Source organism: Pseudorca crassidens, chromosome 4 (assembly GCF_039906515.1).
Source record: "Pseudorca crassidens isolate mPseCra1 chromosome 4, mPseCra1.hap1, whole genome shotgun sequence".
NCBI lineage: Eukaryota > Metazoa > Chordata > Mammalia > Artiodactyla > Delphinidae > Pseudorca > Pseudorca crassidens.
The window spans coordinates 108,701,791-108,720,628 of record NC_090299.1 but is presented as its reverse complement, the minus strand read 5'-3'; the positions used below and the strand labels follow the sequence as shown (position 1 = coordinate 108,720,628).

General features: G+C 40.0%; 1 protein-coding gene across 1 annotated transcript in view; it reads right to left on the bottom strand.

Annotated features, from left to right (window-relative positions):
* FAM47E (family with sequence similarity 47 member E) overlaps positions 1-18,838 on the bottom strand; it is a 30,942-nt gene that overhangs the window by 6,740 nt on the left and 5,364 nt on the right. The window contains exons 3-5 of the mRNA XM_067736312.1: positions 17,323-17,450; positions 11,213-11,363; positions 2,827-3,027 (exon numbers count right to left, since the gene is read on the bottom strand). Coding sequence (XP_067592413.1) covers positions 2,827-3,027; positions 11,213-11,363; positions 17,323-17,450 — 480 coding nt within the window. The remainder of the gene's footprint in view (positions 1-2,826; positions 3,028-11,212; positions 11,364-17,322; positions 17,451-18,838) is intronic.

The following is an 18,838-nucleotide window of genomic DNA, read 5'->3' as shown; positions in this document are numbered from 1 at the left end:
CTGGAATACGTTAGGTGGCTGGGTACCTGGTGGTCTTTCAAGATTCAGTACAAACATAATTTCTTCTGTGAAGTCTTAACTGTACCCACCCTCAGCCCATGCCTGGTGGAACTGGTTACTTCTTCCTACAACCCGGATGAACCATGACATCATTTCATTATAGTTAGTCATTTATCCATTGACCTCACTAGACCGTAAGCTCCTTAAATGCAGGAAACAGTCCTTCATTTGCTCCCAGCACTTTTCGGCACATAGTAACAGATGCTCAGAAGTGTTTGTTGAATGAATGTATAAATAAATGGATGAATGAATATACAGGGCCAAGAGAAACATGCTACAATAGAGGCAGAAACTGCTGTGAGAGATTAGAAGTAAGAATAAGTTAATGTCAACCGAAGGACCTGGAGAAAACTCCATGGAAAAATTGGCATCTGACCTGTGTCTAAAGGAAGATGTAAGAGTGTAGACATGAGAAGAGGGGCACGTCAGGCAGAGAGAATACTGTGAGCAAAGGTAAGGTAGTCGAAAAGCTCAGAGTTTTAAAGAACATCAAAGAGCAGAGGATAACAGGCCTGAGAGTATGTGGAATAAGAAAATAAAGATGGAGATTCCATCCCCGGAATAGGGACCAGATTTATCCTTACACCTGCAACAACCAAAAAACGAAATATAGATATATATTGAATATATATGTATATATATTTATTTATTTATAAGACACTGGACATCAAATAGCAAAGGACAGTGATCCCTGAGAGGCAAAAAGTGAATAAGCCCCCAACTGCCCCAGTTCACTGTCTGCAGAGAGTTCCCAGGCCACAGAGCAGGAGAAGGAGCTCAGGAGGAACCTAGTGGACTTTCTGAGTTGAGAAGACAGAACTGAGAGTCCAGGAAGACCAAGGCAGCTGAAGTTTGCAGCCCAGAGTAACAAAGGAAAGAGCTGCACAGAGAGGGAACTACAGAGGTTTGCAGAGGGTCTCCATCTGTGTATGTCTGGGAGGAAACCACCTGAGGTCTGGGAAAGAACTAACCAAAAGGATTAGAGATAACAGCGTCCTGCATGCACACAGGGCCAGGGCCAGGGCCTGTTCCCTCCTGGGAAACTCGAAGATTCACAGGATACTGGGTAGAATACACGAAGGGTCTTGCATCGGTAGTAGGGAGTTAGCCCTAGACTAAACATTATTTTGACCCTTCTCAACAGTTCTTAAAAGCAAGACCCAAAAGGATCAAACTTTTCCAGACACAAGAAACATGAAGACATATACACCAATGTGTATAATAATCACACTGCTCAAAACCAGTGACAAAGAGAAAGTATTAAAAGCAGCCAAGAAAAAACAGGTCCAGAAAAACAAAGATAAGGATGACATAAGATTTCTCATCAGAAACAACACAACCAGGAGGACGGTGGAGCAACAGTTTTAAAGGACTAAAAACAAACAAACAAAAAACTTTGAACCTAGAATTCTATACCCACAAAAATATCTTTAAAAATGAAGGAAGAACAAGGATATCTTCAGACATAGAAAAGCTGGAAGAATTCATCACCCGCAGATCTACACTAGAACTATTAAAGGAAGTCCTTCAGGCAGAAGGAAAATGATACTCTGTGGAAATCTATTTGAACTTTTGCATAGTGATCCTCCATTGGCCAGTCAAAAGTTCGATTTTGGCAATAACCACCATGCTTTATAAAGCAGCATTTGTGCAATTATTTGTAAATACAGAGAATTGAGCAATTTCATTCAGCCCAGATTCAGAACAAGCAGTGGTTCAGGTCCCATGTGCCTGAACCACATGGATATAATTTGCCTGTCCAGCATCATTCTGCATTTTACCCTTTAGAAAGATGAGAGGAGAATGGAAAATTTTAAGTGCTGAATTAGTGATGGAATGCATAGTTTTCATAAACTTTATGCAACAGAGACAAAGACGGAAAACATCATGAATGTAAAAATAGGTCAGCTGATCATGTTCAATTATGAAAGGACAAAGCTGGTATGTCAAAAATATTGGAAATATAGTATCAAAGATTATGTGTAAAAGACAGAGGGAAATTATTATCTTCACTTCCAGAGAAACTAACTCTGTAATCTCCCCGCTTCCCACCCACACTTAGGCACGTAAATCTTCGTTGGACTGGCACAATTTGACTTGTGTATATATATTTGCACTAACACATTGTGTAGAAAAGTACTCAGGGGCCCATAGTACTTCCCTTTAGAACATAGCTTGTTTTTTCTCATCTCTGCTTCCTTGTTCTGTCTTCACAGGAAACTGGTGCTGGGAAACTGAGCGATTTGTTAATTATCAGGCAAGCATATGGTCAAGAATGATGGTCTGTGGTCGAAAAGACCGCCATAAAAATTCAAGAATTCTTTGGACATACACAGTGTTCACAACTGTTAACTGCAGCATCTTACTCTTGCAATAATAAACATTCACGTATATTTCTACTGACTATTAGAATTTCAACATGTAAAACACATAAAGAGATAGATTTCAACATATAAAACACACAAAGAGGTTGTCTCAACATATAAAACACATAAAGAGGGAAATAATGACTGTTCAGATATTAACAATAATGCTGAATGGCCTGCCTTGTTTGTATGACTGACTTTTTAAGATGTATTAAATATTCATTCGTTTAACAAATGTTTATTTATTGTATTTTTTACAAATGTTAAACATCAAAAAAATTTCAAGAATTTTACTGAAAAAGGTCAGCGCCTTCTGAAGTACCAGAAGTCAAGAACATTTAATACTTGAATACGATTTAATTTCCTTTGATTCTCAGTTCTTCTCCCTTTTTGTAGTTACCTGTGGTTTCTGAAGTCTCTGCTCATAGTGCAGTTTCTGGGAAAACTGTGGCTCCTGCAGGTTATTCAGCCCAATCCTTTTCTTTAGCTCCAGAGGAACCTGGCTGGGTCTCATTGTATGGAGCACATTATAGCTTGGTTTGCTCTGACAGTCAATGTCAAACTGTTTCAGGATGAACTCCTCATCAATGTTCAGGCCCCGCTGGAAGAATAGCACAGGGCATGAGTCAAGGACAAATGGTGAAATGCTCCTTCTTCCATCTTTAATCTACAGGAGGTATTCGACCATGGCCGGAGAAGAGAGAGGTAGTTTAAAGGAGAGGTAGAAAGTGCTCAGTCACCATTTGTAGGAGACAAGAAGTATTTGGGGTCTGGAGAGCTTCGTCAGTGCATTAAGAGACAACTTAGGACCCACAAGAAGCAGTGAGTCCTGAGGGAGATAGTGGTGCTGAGGAAAATTCAGTCTGTTTGATCAAAAGCAAACATCTCCAACACTTTATAGTAGTAACATCTTTAGAGGTATTTTCCAGACATGTCTAGAAATGTTAGTTTGTGCTCTGCCCACAGCCCCTTATACAGGAAGCTGCCCTGTTCGGGGCTCCTACTGAAGCCATGGGCTCCTTTTAGTCAGCCATGTTTTGTGCACAGAACAAACCCGCCTTCCGTCCCCCAGCCATAGCTGGCAGGAGTACAGATGGCCACATTAAGAGCCCCTAATCTGTAGACTGACCATGGATCTATGATATGGCTGAAAGATAACTTAGATTTGAAGGATAGGAGAATATAGCACCTCAAAATATGCCTCTGGCTTAAGGCTTATTTTGAGCTGATGATTTTGAGAAACAGCAGACAACACAGGAAATGATCTAGAAACAGAGTAGAAGTCACCCTTTAAGTGAAATTTACATTTATTAAAAAAACTCCACTTGTAAGGCTGTCTCCCTCTCCATTCCAGGAAGAGAAGGAAGACTTTAAATCATAAGACAGACACTCTTAGCAAAGGAAAAGGCACCCACTTAAATTTGCATAATAAACCATACTCTTGTTCTCCTATTTCTTCCTGGTCACCTCCCCATTACTGACTCCCCACACCTTTCTCTCTTTGTCTTTGGCGCAAGTTGTTATTTGAGCCTGAATTCTAAGCCACCTAGGAGAGTTAGTCATTTTTCCCAGGGTATCTCCCATGTATATATGAGGTATACTTGTTAATAAATTTCTGTTTGTTTTTCTCTTGTTAATCTGCCTTTAGTTATAGAGATCCCAGAGAGAACTTAGAAGAATAAAAGGAAAATTATTTTTTCCTGCTCTACAGGCTCAACACAATCTTACTTTGGAATATATAAGTTGGGGAATATAGAGAATGGGGTCATTAGCAACTGAAGCTGATGTCGGAGTGAAATTTATAGACGGGGTCATTAAATCGAGTCGGGGTATAAACTAGAGCAAGCAGAATCAATGAGGTAAAAAATAAATAAATAAACAACATGGAAGGAAAGTATAAACTAGTGCTATGGAGAAAATACCACAGGGTGATGTGATTGGGACCAAAGTAGTATGACAGTTATGGGACCTTGGTCATAAGGGACTGAAAACAAGGCTGGTTACCACAGCAGTTAAACAATTATCCTAGGGTTCCTTACACTTCCTGCCTCGAAAGAGGAATAGTCCCCAACAGGAGGAGTGGGAGAGGTGGAAGGGCTGGGACTCGGGCAATCCTATCTAGTCAGCTTGTAGACAAGCAGTGGTAGAGTGGGCATCACCTACCCTGTCCAGCATCCCTACTCCAGTCACACTCCGGAGAGCCTCCCTCCACCACTTTCAGTCCATCTGTCGCAAGTGGGCTGGACATGCCCACCTCTTGGCCTCAGGGTTGGACATGTGACCTAGACCAGTCAATGAGCATATTCCATCTCCTTACTCATAGTGGATAATTCAGGCACAGGTGTGACCCAAGTTAGTCTGGTGAGAGTAAGCCCTGGATTTTTCCCTATGGGAAAAAGGTTGCTCTTTTCCCATGTTAGGTTGTTGCCTGGTGGGATATAAGCTTGGAAAATTTAGTGAATACTTTTGATATCTCTTAGGGAAAGACTACAGGAATGTGAAGTCAGAAGAGAGTAGCTAAGTGATAGGGAGAGCACCTAAAAACATTTTAGCACCCAGATCCAGCTGTGCCTGAAACTCTGAATACTTCTGGATGATTCCCTTTTCTCACTTAATCTAGTCTGAATTATATTACTTGCCAAAGAAATAGTCCAAAATAATATATTGACTAAAACTGACTCAAAAAATGGGGAGAGGGGGATTGAAAATTCTAGAGAGTCTGAAATTCAGGAAAAAGCATCGGGAATCTAGACATCTACTGGAACTCAGGGACAGAAATAGATAACTAAAAAGGTTCTTAGAAGGAGGGCAAGAAAAGAACTTGATAACTGAGTCAAAAGTCTCTTCATGTCAAATATTTTTTGTTAACGACTGTAGTCAAGCATAGCTTTCCAAGTACTTACAGATAAATATAACTGAGAAAAATGAATTGAAAAAAGAGGGAAGGACAGAGAGAAAAGAAGGTCCTAACATTGAAATGAAAGATTAAAATATGAAACAATGGGGCGGGGGAAATGGGGAGACGCCCAAAGGGTACAAACTTCCAATTATAACATGAGTAAGTTCTGGGGAATCTAATGTACAGCATAGTGACTCTAGTTAACAACGCTGTATTATATACTTAAAAGTTGCTAAGAGTAGATCTTACACGTTCTCACCTCACACACAGAGGTAATTACGTGAGGTGATGGATTTGTTAACTAACCAGATCATGGTAATCATTTTGCGATATATACATGTATCAAATGATCACATTGTATACCTTAAAATTACACAATGTTATATGTCAATTGTATCTCAATAAAGTTGGGTGCAGACAGCCACTTTAAAAAATATATGAGAGGGCAGAGAGCAGAAGCAAGAAGAACTACAATCCTGGAGCCTGTGGAACAAAAATCACATTCAGAGAAAGACAGACAAGATGAAAAGGCAGAGGGCTATATACCAGATGAAGGAACAAGATAAAACCCCAGAAAAACAACTAAAAGAAGTGGAGATAGGGAACCATCCAGAAAAGAATTCAGAATAATGATAGTGAAGATGATCCAGCACCTCGGAAAAAGAATGGAGTCAAAGATCGAGAAGATGCAAGAAATGTTTAACAAAGACCTAGAAGAATAAAAGAACAAACAAACAGAGGTGAACAATACAATAACTGAAATGAAAACTACACTAGAAGGAATCAATAGCAGAATAACTGAGGAAGAAGAACGGATAAGTGACCTGGAAAACAGAATGGTGGAATTAGCTGCCGCGGAACAGAATAAAGAAAAAAGAATGAAAAGCAATGAAGACAGCCTAAGAGAACTCTGCGACAACATTAAATGCAACAACATTCACATTATAGGGGTCCCAGAAGAAGAGAGACAGAAAGGACCAGAGAAAATATTTGAAGAGATTATAGTCGAAAACTTCCCCAACATGGGAAAGGAAATAGCCACCCAAGTCCAGGAAGCGCAGAGAGTCCCATACAGGAGAAACACAAGGAGAAACATGCCGAGACACACAGTAATCAAATTGGCAAAAATTGAAGACAAAGAAAAATTATTGAAAGCGGCAAGGGAAAATGACAAATAACATACAAGGGAACTCCATAAGATTAACAGCTGATTTCTCAGCAGAAACTCTACAAACCAGAAGGAAGTGGCATGATATACTTAAAGTGATGAAAGGGAAGAAACTACAACCAAGATTACTCTACCCGGCAAGGATCTCATTCAGATTCAATGGAGAAATCAAAAGTTTTACAGACAAGCAAAAGCTAAGAGAATTCAGCATCACCAAACCAGCTCTACAGCAAATGCTAAACGAACTTCTCTAAGTGGGAAACACAAGAGAAGTAAAGGACCTACAAAAACAAACCCAAAACAATTAAGAAAATGGTAACAGGAACACACATATCAATAATTATCTTAAACGTAAATGCATTAAATCCTCCAACCAAAAGACACAGGCTCGCTGAACGGACAGAAAAACAAGACCCATCTATATGCTGTCTACAAGAGACCCACTTCAACCTAGGGACACATACAGACTGAAAGTGAGGGGATGGCAAAAGATATTCCATGCAAATGGAAAAGAAAGCTGGAGTAGCAATACTCATAAAAGATAAAATGACTTTAAAATAAAGAATGTTACAAGACACAAGGAGAGACACTACATAATGATCAAGAGATCAATCCAAGAAGAAGATATAACAATTATATATGCATCCAACATAGGAGCACCTCAATACATAAGGAAACTGCTAACAGCTATAAAAGAGGAAATCAACAGTAACACAATAATAGTGGGGGACTTTAACACCTCACTTACACCAATGGACAGATCATCTAAACAGAAAATTAATAAGGAAACACAAAGTTTAAATGACACAATAGACCAGACAGATTTAATTGATATTTATAGGACATTCCATCCAAAAACAGCAGATTACACTTTCTTCACCAGTGCGCACAGAACGTTCTTCAGGATAGATCAAATCTTGGGTCACAAATCAAGCCTCAGAAAATTTAAGAAAATTTAAATCATATCAAGCATCATTTCTGACCACGACACTATGAGATTAGAAATGACTTACAGGGAAAAAAACTTAAAAAACACAAACACATGGAGGCTAAACAATACATTACTAAATAACCAAGAGATCCCTGAAGAAATCAAAGAGGAAATCAAAAAATACCTAGAGACAAATGACAATGAAAACATGATGATCCAAAACCTATGGGATGCAGCAAAAGCAGTTCTAAGAGGGAAGTTTCTAGCTATACAAGCCTACCTCAAGAAACAGAAAAATCTCAAATAAACAATCTAACCTTACACCTAAAGGAACTAGAGAAAGAAGAACAAACAAAACCCAAAGTTAGTAGAAGGAAAGAAATCATAAAGATCAGAGCAGAAATAGAAACAAAGAAAACAATAGCAAGGATCAATAAAACTAAAGGCTGGTTCTTTGAGAAGATAAACAAAACCATTAGCCAGACTCATCAAGGAAAAGAGGGAAAGGACTCAAATCAATAAAATTAGAAATGAAAAAGGACAAGTTACAACGGACACCGCAGAAATACAAAGCATCCTAAGAGGCTATGACAAGCAACTCTATGCCAATAAAATGGACAACCTGGAAGAAATGGACAAATTCTTACAAAAGTATAACTTTCCAAGAATGAACCAGGAAGAAACAGAAATATGAACAGACCAATCACAATGAATGAAATTGAAACTGTGATTAAAAATCTTCCAACAAACAAAAGTCCAGGACCAGATGGCTTCACAGGTGAATTCTATCAAACATTTAGAGAAGAGCTAACACCCATCCTTCTCAAACTCTTCCAAAAAATTTCAGAGGAAGGAACACTCCCAAACTCACTCTATGAGGCCATCACCTCCCTAATACCAAAACCAGACAAAGGTACTACAAAAAAAGAAAATTACAGACCAATATCACTCATGAACATAGATGCAAAAATCCTCAACAAAATACTAGCAAACAGAATACAACAACACATTAAAAGGATCATACACCATGATCAAGTGGGATTTACCCCAAGCTTGCAAGGATTCTTCAGTATGTGCAAATCAATCAATGTGATACACCATATTAACAAACTGAAGAAGAAAAACCATATGATCATCTCAATAGATGCAGAAAAAGCTTTTGACTAAATTCAACACCATTTATGATAAAAGCTCTCCAGAAAGTGGGCATAGAGGGAACCCACCTCAACATAATAAAGGCCATATATGACAAACCCACAGCAAACATCATTCTCAATGGTGAAAAACTGAAAGCCTTTCCTCCAAGATCAGGAACAAGACAAGGATGTCCACTCTCACCACTATTATTCAACATAGTTTTGGAAGTCATAGCCACAGCAATCAGAGAAGAAAGAGAAATAAAAGGAATCCAAATTGGAAAAGAAGAAGTAAAACTGTCACTGTTTGCAGATGACATGATACTATACATAGAGAATCCTAAAGATGCCACCAGAAAACTACTAGAGCTAAACAATGAATTTGGTAAAGTTGCAGGATACAAAATTAATGCACAGAAATCTCCTGCATTCCTATACACTAATGATGAAAAATCTGAAAGAGAAATTAAGGAAACACTCCCATTTACCCTTGCAACAAAAAGAATAAAATACCTAGGAATAAACCTACCGAGGGAGACAAAAACATGTATGCAGAAAACTATAAGCCACTGATGAAAGAAATTAAAGATGATTCAAACAGATGGAGAGATACACCATGTTCTTGGATTGGAAGAATCAATATTGTTAAAATGATTATACTGTCCAAAGCAATCTACAGATTCAGATTACCAATGGCATTTTTTACAGATCTAGAACAAAAAAATCTTAAAATTTGTATGGAGACACAAAAAAACCCGAATAACCAAAGAGGTCTTGAGGGAAAAAAACAGAGCTGGAGGAATCAGACTCCCTGAGTTCAGACTATACTACAAAGCTACAGTAATCAAGACAATATGGTAGTGGCACAAAAACAGAAATACAGATCAATGGAACAAGATAGAAACCCCGGAGTAAACCCATGCACCTATGGTCAACTAATCTATGACAAAGGAGGCAAGGATATACAGTGGTGAAAAGACAGTCTCTTCAATAAGTGGTGCTGGGAAAACTGGACAGCTACATGTAAAAGAATGAAATTAGCACACTCCCTACACCATACACAAAAATAAACTCAAAACAGATTAAAGACCTAAATGTAAGACCAGACACTATAAAACTCTTAAGAGGAAAACATAGGAAGAACACTCTTTGACATAAATCACAGCAAGATCTTTTTTGATCCACCTCTTAGAGTAATGGAAATAAAAACAAAAGTAAACAAATGGGACCTAATGAAACTTAGAAGTTTTTGCACAGCAAAGGAAACCATAAACAAGACGAAAAGACAACCCTCAGAATGGGAGAAAATATTTGCAAACAAATCAACAGACAAAGGATTAATCTCCAAAACATATAAACAGCTCATGCAGCTCAATAACAAAAAAAAACCAACCCAATCCAAAAATGGGCAGAAGACCTAAATAGACCTTTCTCCAAAGAAGACATACAGATGGCCAAGAGGCACATGAAAAGCTGCTCGACATCACTAATTATTAGAGAAATGCAAATCAAAACTACAATGAGGTATCACCTCACACCAGTTAGAATGGGCATCATCAGAAAATCTACAAACAACAAATGCTGGAGAGGGTGTAGAAAAAGGGAACCCTATTGCACTGTTGGTGGGAATGTAAATTGATACAGCCACTATGGAGAACAGTAGGGAGGTTCCTTCAAAAGCTAAAAATAGAATTACCATATGACCCAGCAATCCCACTACTGGGCATATACCCAGAGAAAACCATAATTCAAAAGACACATGCACCCCAATGTTCATTGCAGCACTATTTACAAGGCCAGGTCATGGAAGCAACCTAAATGCCCATCAACAGATAAATGGATAAAGAAGATGTGGTACATATATACAATAGAATATTACTCAACTGTAAAAAGGAACGAAATGGGTCATTTGTAGAGTCGTGGATGGATCTAGAGACTGTCATACAGAGTGAAGTAAGTCAGAAAAACAAATATCATATATTAACGCATATATGTGGAACCTAGAAAAATTTTACAGATGAACCAGTTTGCAGGGCAGAAACTGAGACACCGATGTAGAGAACAAACGTATGGACAGCAAGGGGGGAAAGCCGCGGGAGGTGGGGGGTGGTGTAATGAATTGGGAGATTGGGATTGACATGTATACACTGATGTGTATAAAATGGATGACTAATAAGAACCTGCTGTATAAAAAAATAAATAAAATTCAAAAAAAATGTATTGATAATGGCGCATTAATTTTTTCAAGTGTACCATACTAATTATTAACACAAGAGATGTTATTAATAGGAGGAACTGGGCATGAGAAATATGGGAAATTTCTTACTATTTCTGAAACTTTTCTGTAAATCTAAAACAATTCCAAAATAAAAAGCTAATTAAAAAAATTATAATAATAAAAAAATTAAAAAATTTAAAAAAATATATATGTAACAACAGCAATGTACTTATAAACAATAAACATTCAAACATTGGCTGTAAGCTTGCAAACTTTCCAGAAATTTCACCTACAAGAAACATTTCTATTTTAAACAGTGGGAAAGTCAAAAGATTCCTTTACGACTTTGCCTATTTGACTTAGATTATATCCAAACACTGTTTTTTAACAAAAGCAACTTTGAGCTCGACTTGTAAGTATTACCGGTAACTTACAAACTTAGTAGCCCAGCTGCAGAAGTCGCTAACTCCTTTGCGTACGTTTTCATGACGAAGTGGACCATCATTGCAGAGCAGATCTGATTCACTTGGCTTCTTTTCTTCATAAAGCCACTGGCCTGGATGTGACACAGGAGTCTTCTTGGGACTAAAGTTAATGAGATCATCAAAGAATCACAATATACAGCGCCATGAATCCAGGTGGATTTCAAATAGTATCTTGGGGAGGAGCTCATAATGCAAGTATGTTTAACAGGCAGGCTCTTGCAAGCTGGTACAAATTCTATGTTAGTATTTTTCAAAGATCATATTCTCATTATCAATATCATAAAGACAAGTATATCATATTTATTTAGAACAATTAAAGCTGATATAGAATTTTATCACTGTAAGTTAATTTTTTAAAATTATGAGTACCATTTATTAAGACCTATTTCAGGTAAAAACACAAATTACAGTGCTTGGAATCTGTCAAGACTATCTTGACAAGTAGGAGATATCCTTGCCTTCTCTCTCCCTCAGCCCTAAACTCCAGCCTATTAGTAAATCTGGTAGATTTTAACTCTGTCTCCTTCTCTGGACTGTTTCAAAAGGCTCCTTGCTGGGGTCTCTGCATTTTCTCTTAAGGCCCTAACTGGTAATCCCTAATCCATTCCCAAAGTGTAAATCTTGTCTTATCAAATGCAGCTACCCTTCATCCTGGATTAAGCGTCTTCAATAGCTTCTTTTTAAAACTTGAGATATAACTCACACACCCTAATAGTTACCATTTCAAAGTATACAGTTGCTTTCATATATTTACAAAGTTGTGCAACCATCACCATTAATTCTGAAACATCTTCGTCACCCCCAGAAAGAAGGCCCATAAACATTAACAGTCACTGTTCATCTCCCCACCCCCACCATTCTCTCTGCTCTTAAAAACCACTAATCTACTTTGTGTCTCTGTGGATTTGCCAATGCTGGGCATTTTATCTGAATGGAACCATATAATATATGATCTTTTATGTCTGACTTCTTTCACTTAGCATAATGTTTTCAAGTTTCATACATGCTGTTGCATGTATCAGTAGTTTCTTCCTTTTTTATGGCTGAAAAATATTCCATTGTATGGAGAGACCACACTTTGTTTATCCATCATCAGTTGGTTGATGGATATTTGAGTTGTTGCCACTCTGGCTATAATGAATAATGCTGCTATGGACATTCAGGTACAAGATTTTTGAGTTCAATAGCTTCTTGTTACTCCTCCAGTAAAGATCTAAGTCTAAACTCAGTTTTCAGGGCTCTTCATGGCCTGTTCCTTGCCTATCTCTCCAGATTCTTCTGTAACTACACACTCCCTCACTCTCTGAGATCCAACCATAGTGGCCCCCTCTCAGTCCCATGAATTTATCATGCTCCCATCCAGCCACAGGGCCTTTGTACATGTTATTCTAACTGACTGCAATGCCAACTCTATTCCCTCATCCGCATTATGTCTCAACATACATGCCACTTCCTCAGGGAGGTATTCACACAGTCTGTCCCCAGAGCCCACATTTTATTCATAGCACCCTGTACCTTTTATTCATAGCACCTATATATTAATTCATCCATCCGTCCATTCAACAAATATTTATTAGGCACCAACTATGTGCCAGGCACCATTCTAGGCATTTGGATTCAGCTGTAAATAAAGTTAAGACCCTGTCCTCACAGAGCTTACAATTGAGTAGGGAGAGACAGATAGGAAAGAGCTAAACAAATATATACCAGGTGATTATAAGTGGTATAAAGAAAAATAAAACAGGGCAGGAGGGATGGAGAGTGATGACAGGGGGCTCTTCTTTATACAGAAAAGTTCTCTCAAAGTGATCTTTGAGCAGAGACCCAAAAGAAGAAAGGGATTAAACCATGCAGATATCAAACAATGCAGACACCAGGCAGAAAAGAAAAGCATGTGCAAAGGCCCTGAGGTTGGTGCTAAGCATGTATGAGGTACACAAAGAGGTCAGTGCGACTGGAGAGGAGTACTTAAAGGATATAATAGTAGAGGATGAGGCCTGAAGAGATAATGGGAACCTGATCATAAGGAACTTGAGAGGCAACTGTAAGGACTATGGACTTTACTCTGAATAAGTAGGCAACTGGAGAATTTTGAGCACAGGACTGATATTGTATGACTTAAGTTTTTTACAGAATCACTTTAGCTATTGTGCAACAAATAGACTGGGGCAGAGGATGCGGGCTGGGTGGAGGCCATGAGACCAGTTAGTAAACTATTCCAATAATCCAGGCAAGAGATGATGGTATCTTGGAATAGACTGACAGTAGTAGAACAGGTGAGATTCTAGGTATATTTCAAAGGTAAAGGCGTTAGGATTTTTCGGCAGATTGCAACCACTGTTTCAAAAGCCACTGGAAGAATGGAGTTACTATTTACTCATCTGGAGAAGACAGAAGCGGGTGTAGGTTTGGGGAAGAAATCAAGAGTTCAGGTAGGACTTGTCGAGTCTGAGATGCCAATTATACACTCAAAGGCAAATGTTAAACATCCATACATAGACGGCCTGAATGAGGTGACTTAGATTGTGTAAACATGTAGAAAAGAAGATGTCAGAGACTGATGCACTTCAAGGTTAAAAAGAAGGTAAGGAAGGACGAGCAAAAGACTGGGGAGAGGACCATGACGCAGGAGGAGAGCCAAGAAAGAGGATGTACCAGAGACAAAATGAAAAAGTGTTTCGAGAAAGATGATATCAATTGTATCAGCTGCTACTGTTACATCAAGTGGTGATCACTGAGAACTGATTAGGTAACATAGAGGCCATTGGTGACCTTGACCCAAGGGAGATCCAGTGGAGTGCTGATTGCTGAGTTCAAGAAAGAATGAAAGAGGAAGTGAGTATGGACACCTCTTTCAAGGAGTTCTGCTCTAAAGGCAAGAAGAGACTATATAGTTAAAGAAAGTTGTTTTAAAGATGGGAGATATTACCTCATGTGGGAGGCTGCTAACGGCTCCCAAAGAGATCAGGTGCTGATCTTTGCAACCTCTAAAGGTTACTTTATGTGGAAAAAGAGTCTTTACAGATATGATTAAACTAAGGAGTTTGCGATGGGGAGATTATCCTGGATTATCTGGGTGGGCCCTAAACGCCATCACAGTGCCTTATAGGAGAGAGGTAGAGGAAGATCTGACACACACACAGAGGAGAAGGTGATGTGAAGACGGGGCAGGGAGAGATTTGAAGATGCTGCCCTTTGAAGAATGGAGTGATATGGCCACAAGCCAAGGAAGGCTGGCAGCCTACAGAAACTGAAAGAGGCAAGGAATAGATTATTCCCTAGAGCCTCTGGAAGGACATGTACCTGCAGATACTTTGATTTCAGCACAGTAATTCTGATTTCTGACTCCAGGCCTTCAGAACTGCAAGATAATAAATTTCTATTGTTTTAAGCCACGAAGTTTGTGTTACTTTGTGTAGCAGCCATAGGAAACTGAGAATACACTGACCAAAAAAACCCTCGCCATTATATAATTATACATTCATTCTGTGATATGACAATTTATTAACACATTAATTTTGTTCATTTTCTCTATACTTTACCTTCTCCCCTCTTAAGTAGATAACCCATTAGCTTGAAATTTCTTGCCCTGGAGATTTTTACAGGGTTGACCAAGAAAACTGCCTAAGTGAAAGACAGATCTTATATTGTGTAGAAACCCAAGCTCACTGAAGTAATTATGTAGGTGTTGAGATGGGATGGGGAGAGTGGGGGGGATGCATAGAGTGTGACAGAAACAGCAAAGGGTTGAGAAAAGAAAGAGTCCCCAAAACCAGAAAGAAATTAAATATCGATTTAATTGCCTCTGCAATTGCTAGAGGCCTATCCCACTTTCTTACACTACAAAAAATGACCACGACTGAATGTTTGCTATTCAGTGGGATGAGGGCTTGGTGTCAGATATAAATAGAAATAAAAGTAATATTTCATAAACATATAGCTTTGTGAGCAAAGACTCGATGCCCTTGATATTTAATGCTTTCTTCCACACCAGTCTGCAATCACCACGAAGATGGGGTCCTAACTTGTTTGCCACTGTGTCCTCAGAACCTAGCACTGACCATGACCCATAGTAGGTGCTTGATAAGTACTGTTGATCTTTTTGCATAAATAGAATGAGCTAGTGGTCCCTGAGGGTCAAGAATTCAAAGATGCTCACAGGGCCACACTGACCCACACTGCTGGAGTCTCCAAGGGGACCCCCTACTTACAACACTCCTCCCTCTTCCCCACCCACATTCTAAGCACTGAAAAATAATACACAGAGCAAAGACAAAAGACAAAATGTCCCCTTTATCACTGGCGGCAGCCATGTTCGAGCACTTGGGTTCAGGTCCAAGAGGACTTGCTAACTGAAATCCAGAAATGGGCAGACTGTCCCATCCAGGCAGCAGCGGCATGGACCAGGGTGGGGCTCCCCTCAAGAAGGAAGGAGGAGAGGAGAACTCGTGCTTCCATGGGCCATCTTGCTTTCCAGTAGAAGGGCAGAGCTGAGAGGAGTGTGCCCAGTTGTTCTCCCCAGACTGACCAGGGGTACACTAAGAGGCCAGAACAGTGGGGCTCCTGTCGCCTCGTGTCCCCCCCTAACCAACATGTATAATTAATCAGTGGATTCTCTCTCACTCCACTTCCATGTAGCTAACTCGTGTGACTAGCAAAGCTCTCCGTGGCCCCTTCCACACACCCTGGCCGTGGTCCTGGGTCCTATGTAAGTGGCCTGGGTGCTGTGGCTGGGCTGCCCTCTAGTTCACCCATACGCTTCAGTGCCTGCCAGTGATCTCATCAATTTCAACAGTCAAATGCATATCCCAAATCTGTTTGTGTCAAGTATACTTATCACGGCATTTACATTTTAAATTAAATAATATGTGAATGGGGAAAACAAAAGTGTGATATGAAAGAGAGCGGTTTCTATGAAAATTAAGCTTCGTGCTTTGGAAAGGTTCAATGAAGGTGGCATTACTGGTGTAGTTTATGCAAAAAAGATGACTGGGAAACTCCAAGCAGCAGACCCGTACTCCAAAAAAAGGCTTTATATTAAAAGACTAGCAAGTGAACGTACAGTTATGTTTTAGGGTAAAGCAAAATGTGTCAAGTACTGAAGTATCATCTTCTACAATTCCCTATGTTAGCCTCTTGCTTGGCTGGTTTGGTTGGTTGGTTATTCAACCAACTACTGGTCTCAGTCCTGTTGAATAAAAGGGCTTCTGCCACAGATAATGCAGAAAGCCATTGTGGGCTAATCAAAGTCAATCAGGTTTTCTGCAGTTTTCTTCTTCTCCGACAGCTGTCCTAGCGTCACGCAGATACACCCGTACTCGCTCCATAGCTGGCTAATTCACATCCGTTTATGAAGTAAACACTCTTCAGAGCGGGACCCGAGGCTCCCTTCCCTCCTCCTCAGGAACTTAGATACTTTTGCTTCTCTTAATTATTCTCAAGATTCTTAATTATTCCTAAAATATTCTAAAGATGAGAAGCTTTGAGAAGGTAACTACAGATAGTCACTGACTTATGATGGTTCGACTTACAATTTTTCTACTTCATGATGGAGTAAAAGCAAGCAACGTTCATTCACTAGAAAATGCACTTTGAATTTTGAATTTGGATCTTTTCCTGGGCCGGTGATATGCAGTGATGATACTGTCTCGTGATGCTGGGCTGCGAACCACAGCTCCCCGTCAGCCACGTGATCACAAGGGCAAACAGCCGATACACTTACAACCATCCTGTACCCACACAACCATCCTGTTTCTCACCTTCAGTGCTGTATTCAGTTAATGACATAAGATATTCGACACTTTATTATACAATAAGCTTTGTGTTAGATGATTTTGCCCAACTGTAGACTAATGTAAGTGTTCTGAGCACGTTTAAGGTAGGCTAGGCTATGCTATGATGTCTGGTAGGTTAAATGTATTAAATGCATCTTTGACTTATGGTATTTTCCATTTACCATGGTTTATGGAGACATAAGCCCACCGTAAGTCAAGGAAGATCTGTACTAGAACGTTTCATCATGGGACAGGAATGAGCGAGAGGTTAAGAACGATACTTACTGCCCCAGGAAGACTTGAGTAGAACGTTTTTTTAAAAGTTTTGTGGGTTCCTTCATTCTTTTCCGGATGCCCTGACAATAACCCCGTGTGTCCTCCAGCTTCCTGTCAGGACCCAGCACTTCCAGCACCTTTAATAAGAGTTACAAACAGAAAACAACTTTAGAGGAAAGAAAGATGAGCTGAAAAGGGTGCCCCTTGATTCTAAAACAGAATGGACCTAGTCATCCCTTTCCTTTTCCTTCCAGTTGGTCAATTCTGTTCATCAATTCCAGTGTAAATACAGCGCTGGGTGCTGCAGGTAAACGTCCATCACCTAGACATTAGCTATGTGGCCTTTTTACTGAAGTTCCGTCTCCTCTAGATGGAACAGTTCCTCTGGACCCACCCGGACCCCACTGCCCCACAGAAAAAAAGTGTCTCTAGAGGATTTCTGTTTATTTGACTGCCCACCATCCATTCTTCCTCCTATGAGTAACAGTCTCTAGACTTTTCTTTGGAGAATCATGTCTCTCTCCACTCTCAGTCCTTGTGATCTGAATTGTCCTGACCACTCATCACTCTGCAGGCTGACTGTGTTAATCAGGCCCACAGTGACTGGCTTAGGAATGGGTACAAGACCCAAGTGAGACCCAGGGAAATTTGGTCATGGAATTTTGCTGGAACCGTGCAAAAAGAGGTGGTGTTTTTCTGGGTAAAATTTACATCTAGAGCTGCTGGTGGCCATCATAGCACCACAAGAAGAGATCCTGCTTCAGAAGGAAGCCAACACATCTGTTTGAGGAGGTCAGACATGGGAATAAGAGCCACTGTCCCATGTGCCCTCTAAGGAGGTGTTCAAACAATCTCTTTGTCACGGACTCAGAGCTCTGGCCCACAGGAGGCAGTGAAGGAAAGCCCAGGGGGCAAATCATTGATTAGAAATTCCAGTTGTCCTTTCTACAGACTTCCCTGACACTAATCACTTATTCATTCATCCATTATCCATAAATACTTATTGAGTGTCTACCATATGCCAGGTATTGGTGGTACACAGTGAAAGACACAGATAAAATCCCTGCCCTTGAAAAGCCCTGCCCTTGTAGAGCTTTTATTCCAGTGAGAAGCCCAGTGCTGACAACTGCTAGGACGGAAATAGATCATGGTAAGGCACAGAGGATGAGAGGGAGGGGAGTGTCTTTTTATGTAGGCCTCTCCAGTGAGGAGATAATTGAGGAAAGAGCTGAAGCAAGTGAAGGAGTGAGGCCGGCAGACATCCGGGGGCAAGTGCTCCAGACAAAGGAACAGAGACCTAAACTGGACATGCTTGTTCACGTTTGCTGAGCAGCCAGGAGGCCAGAGTGGCTGCAGCAGACTGAGGAGGGCAGAGGAGTAGGCGGTGAGGCTCGAGAGGGAGCAGGGCAGGAATGGGATGGAGCACAGAACACGCAGGACCTTCCAGACCATGGCAAGGACTTCACTCTGAATGAGAAGCTTTGAGCAGAGGCGTTTATCTTCTCAACAACTGTCATGCTTGCTG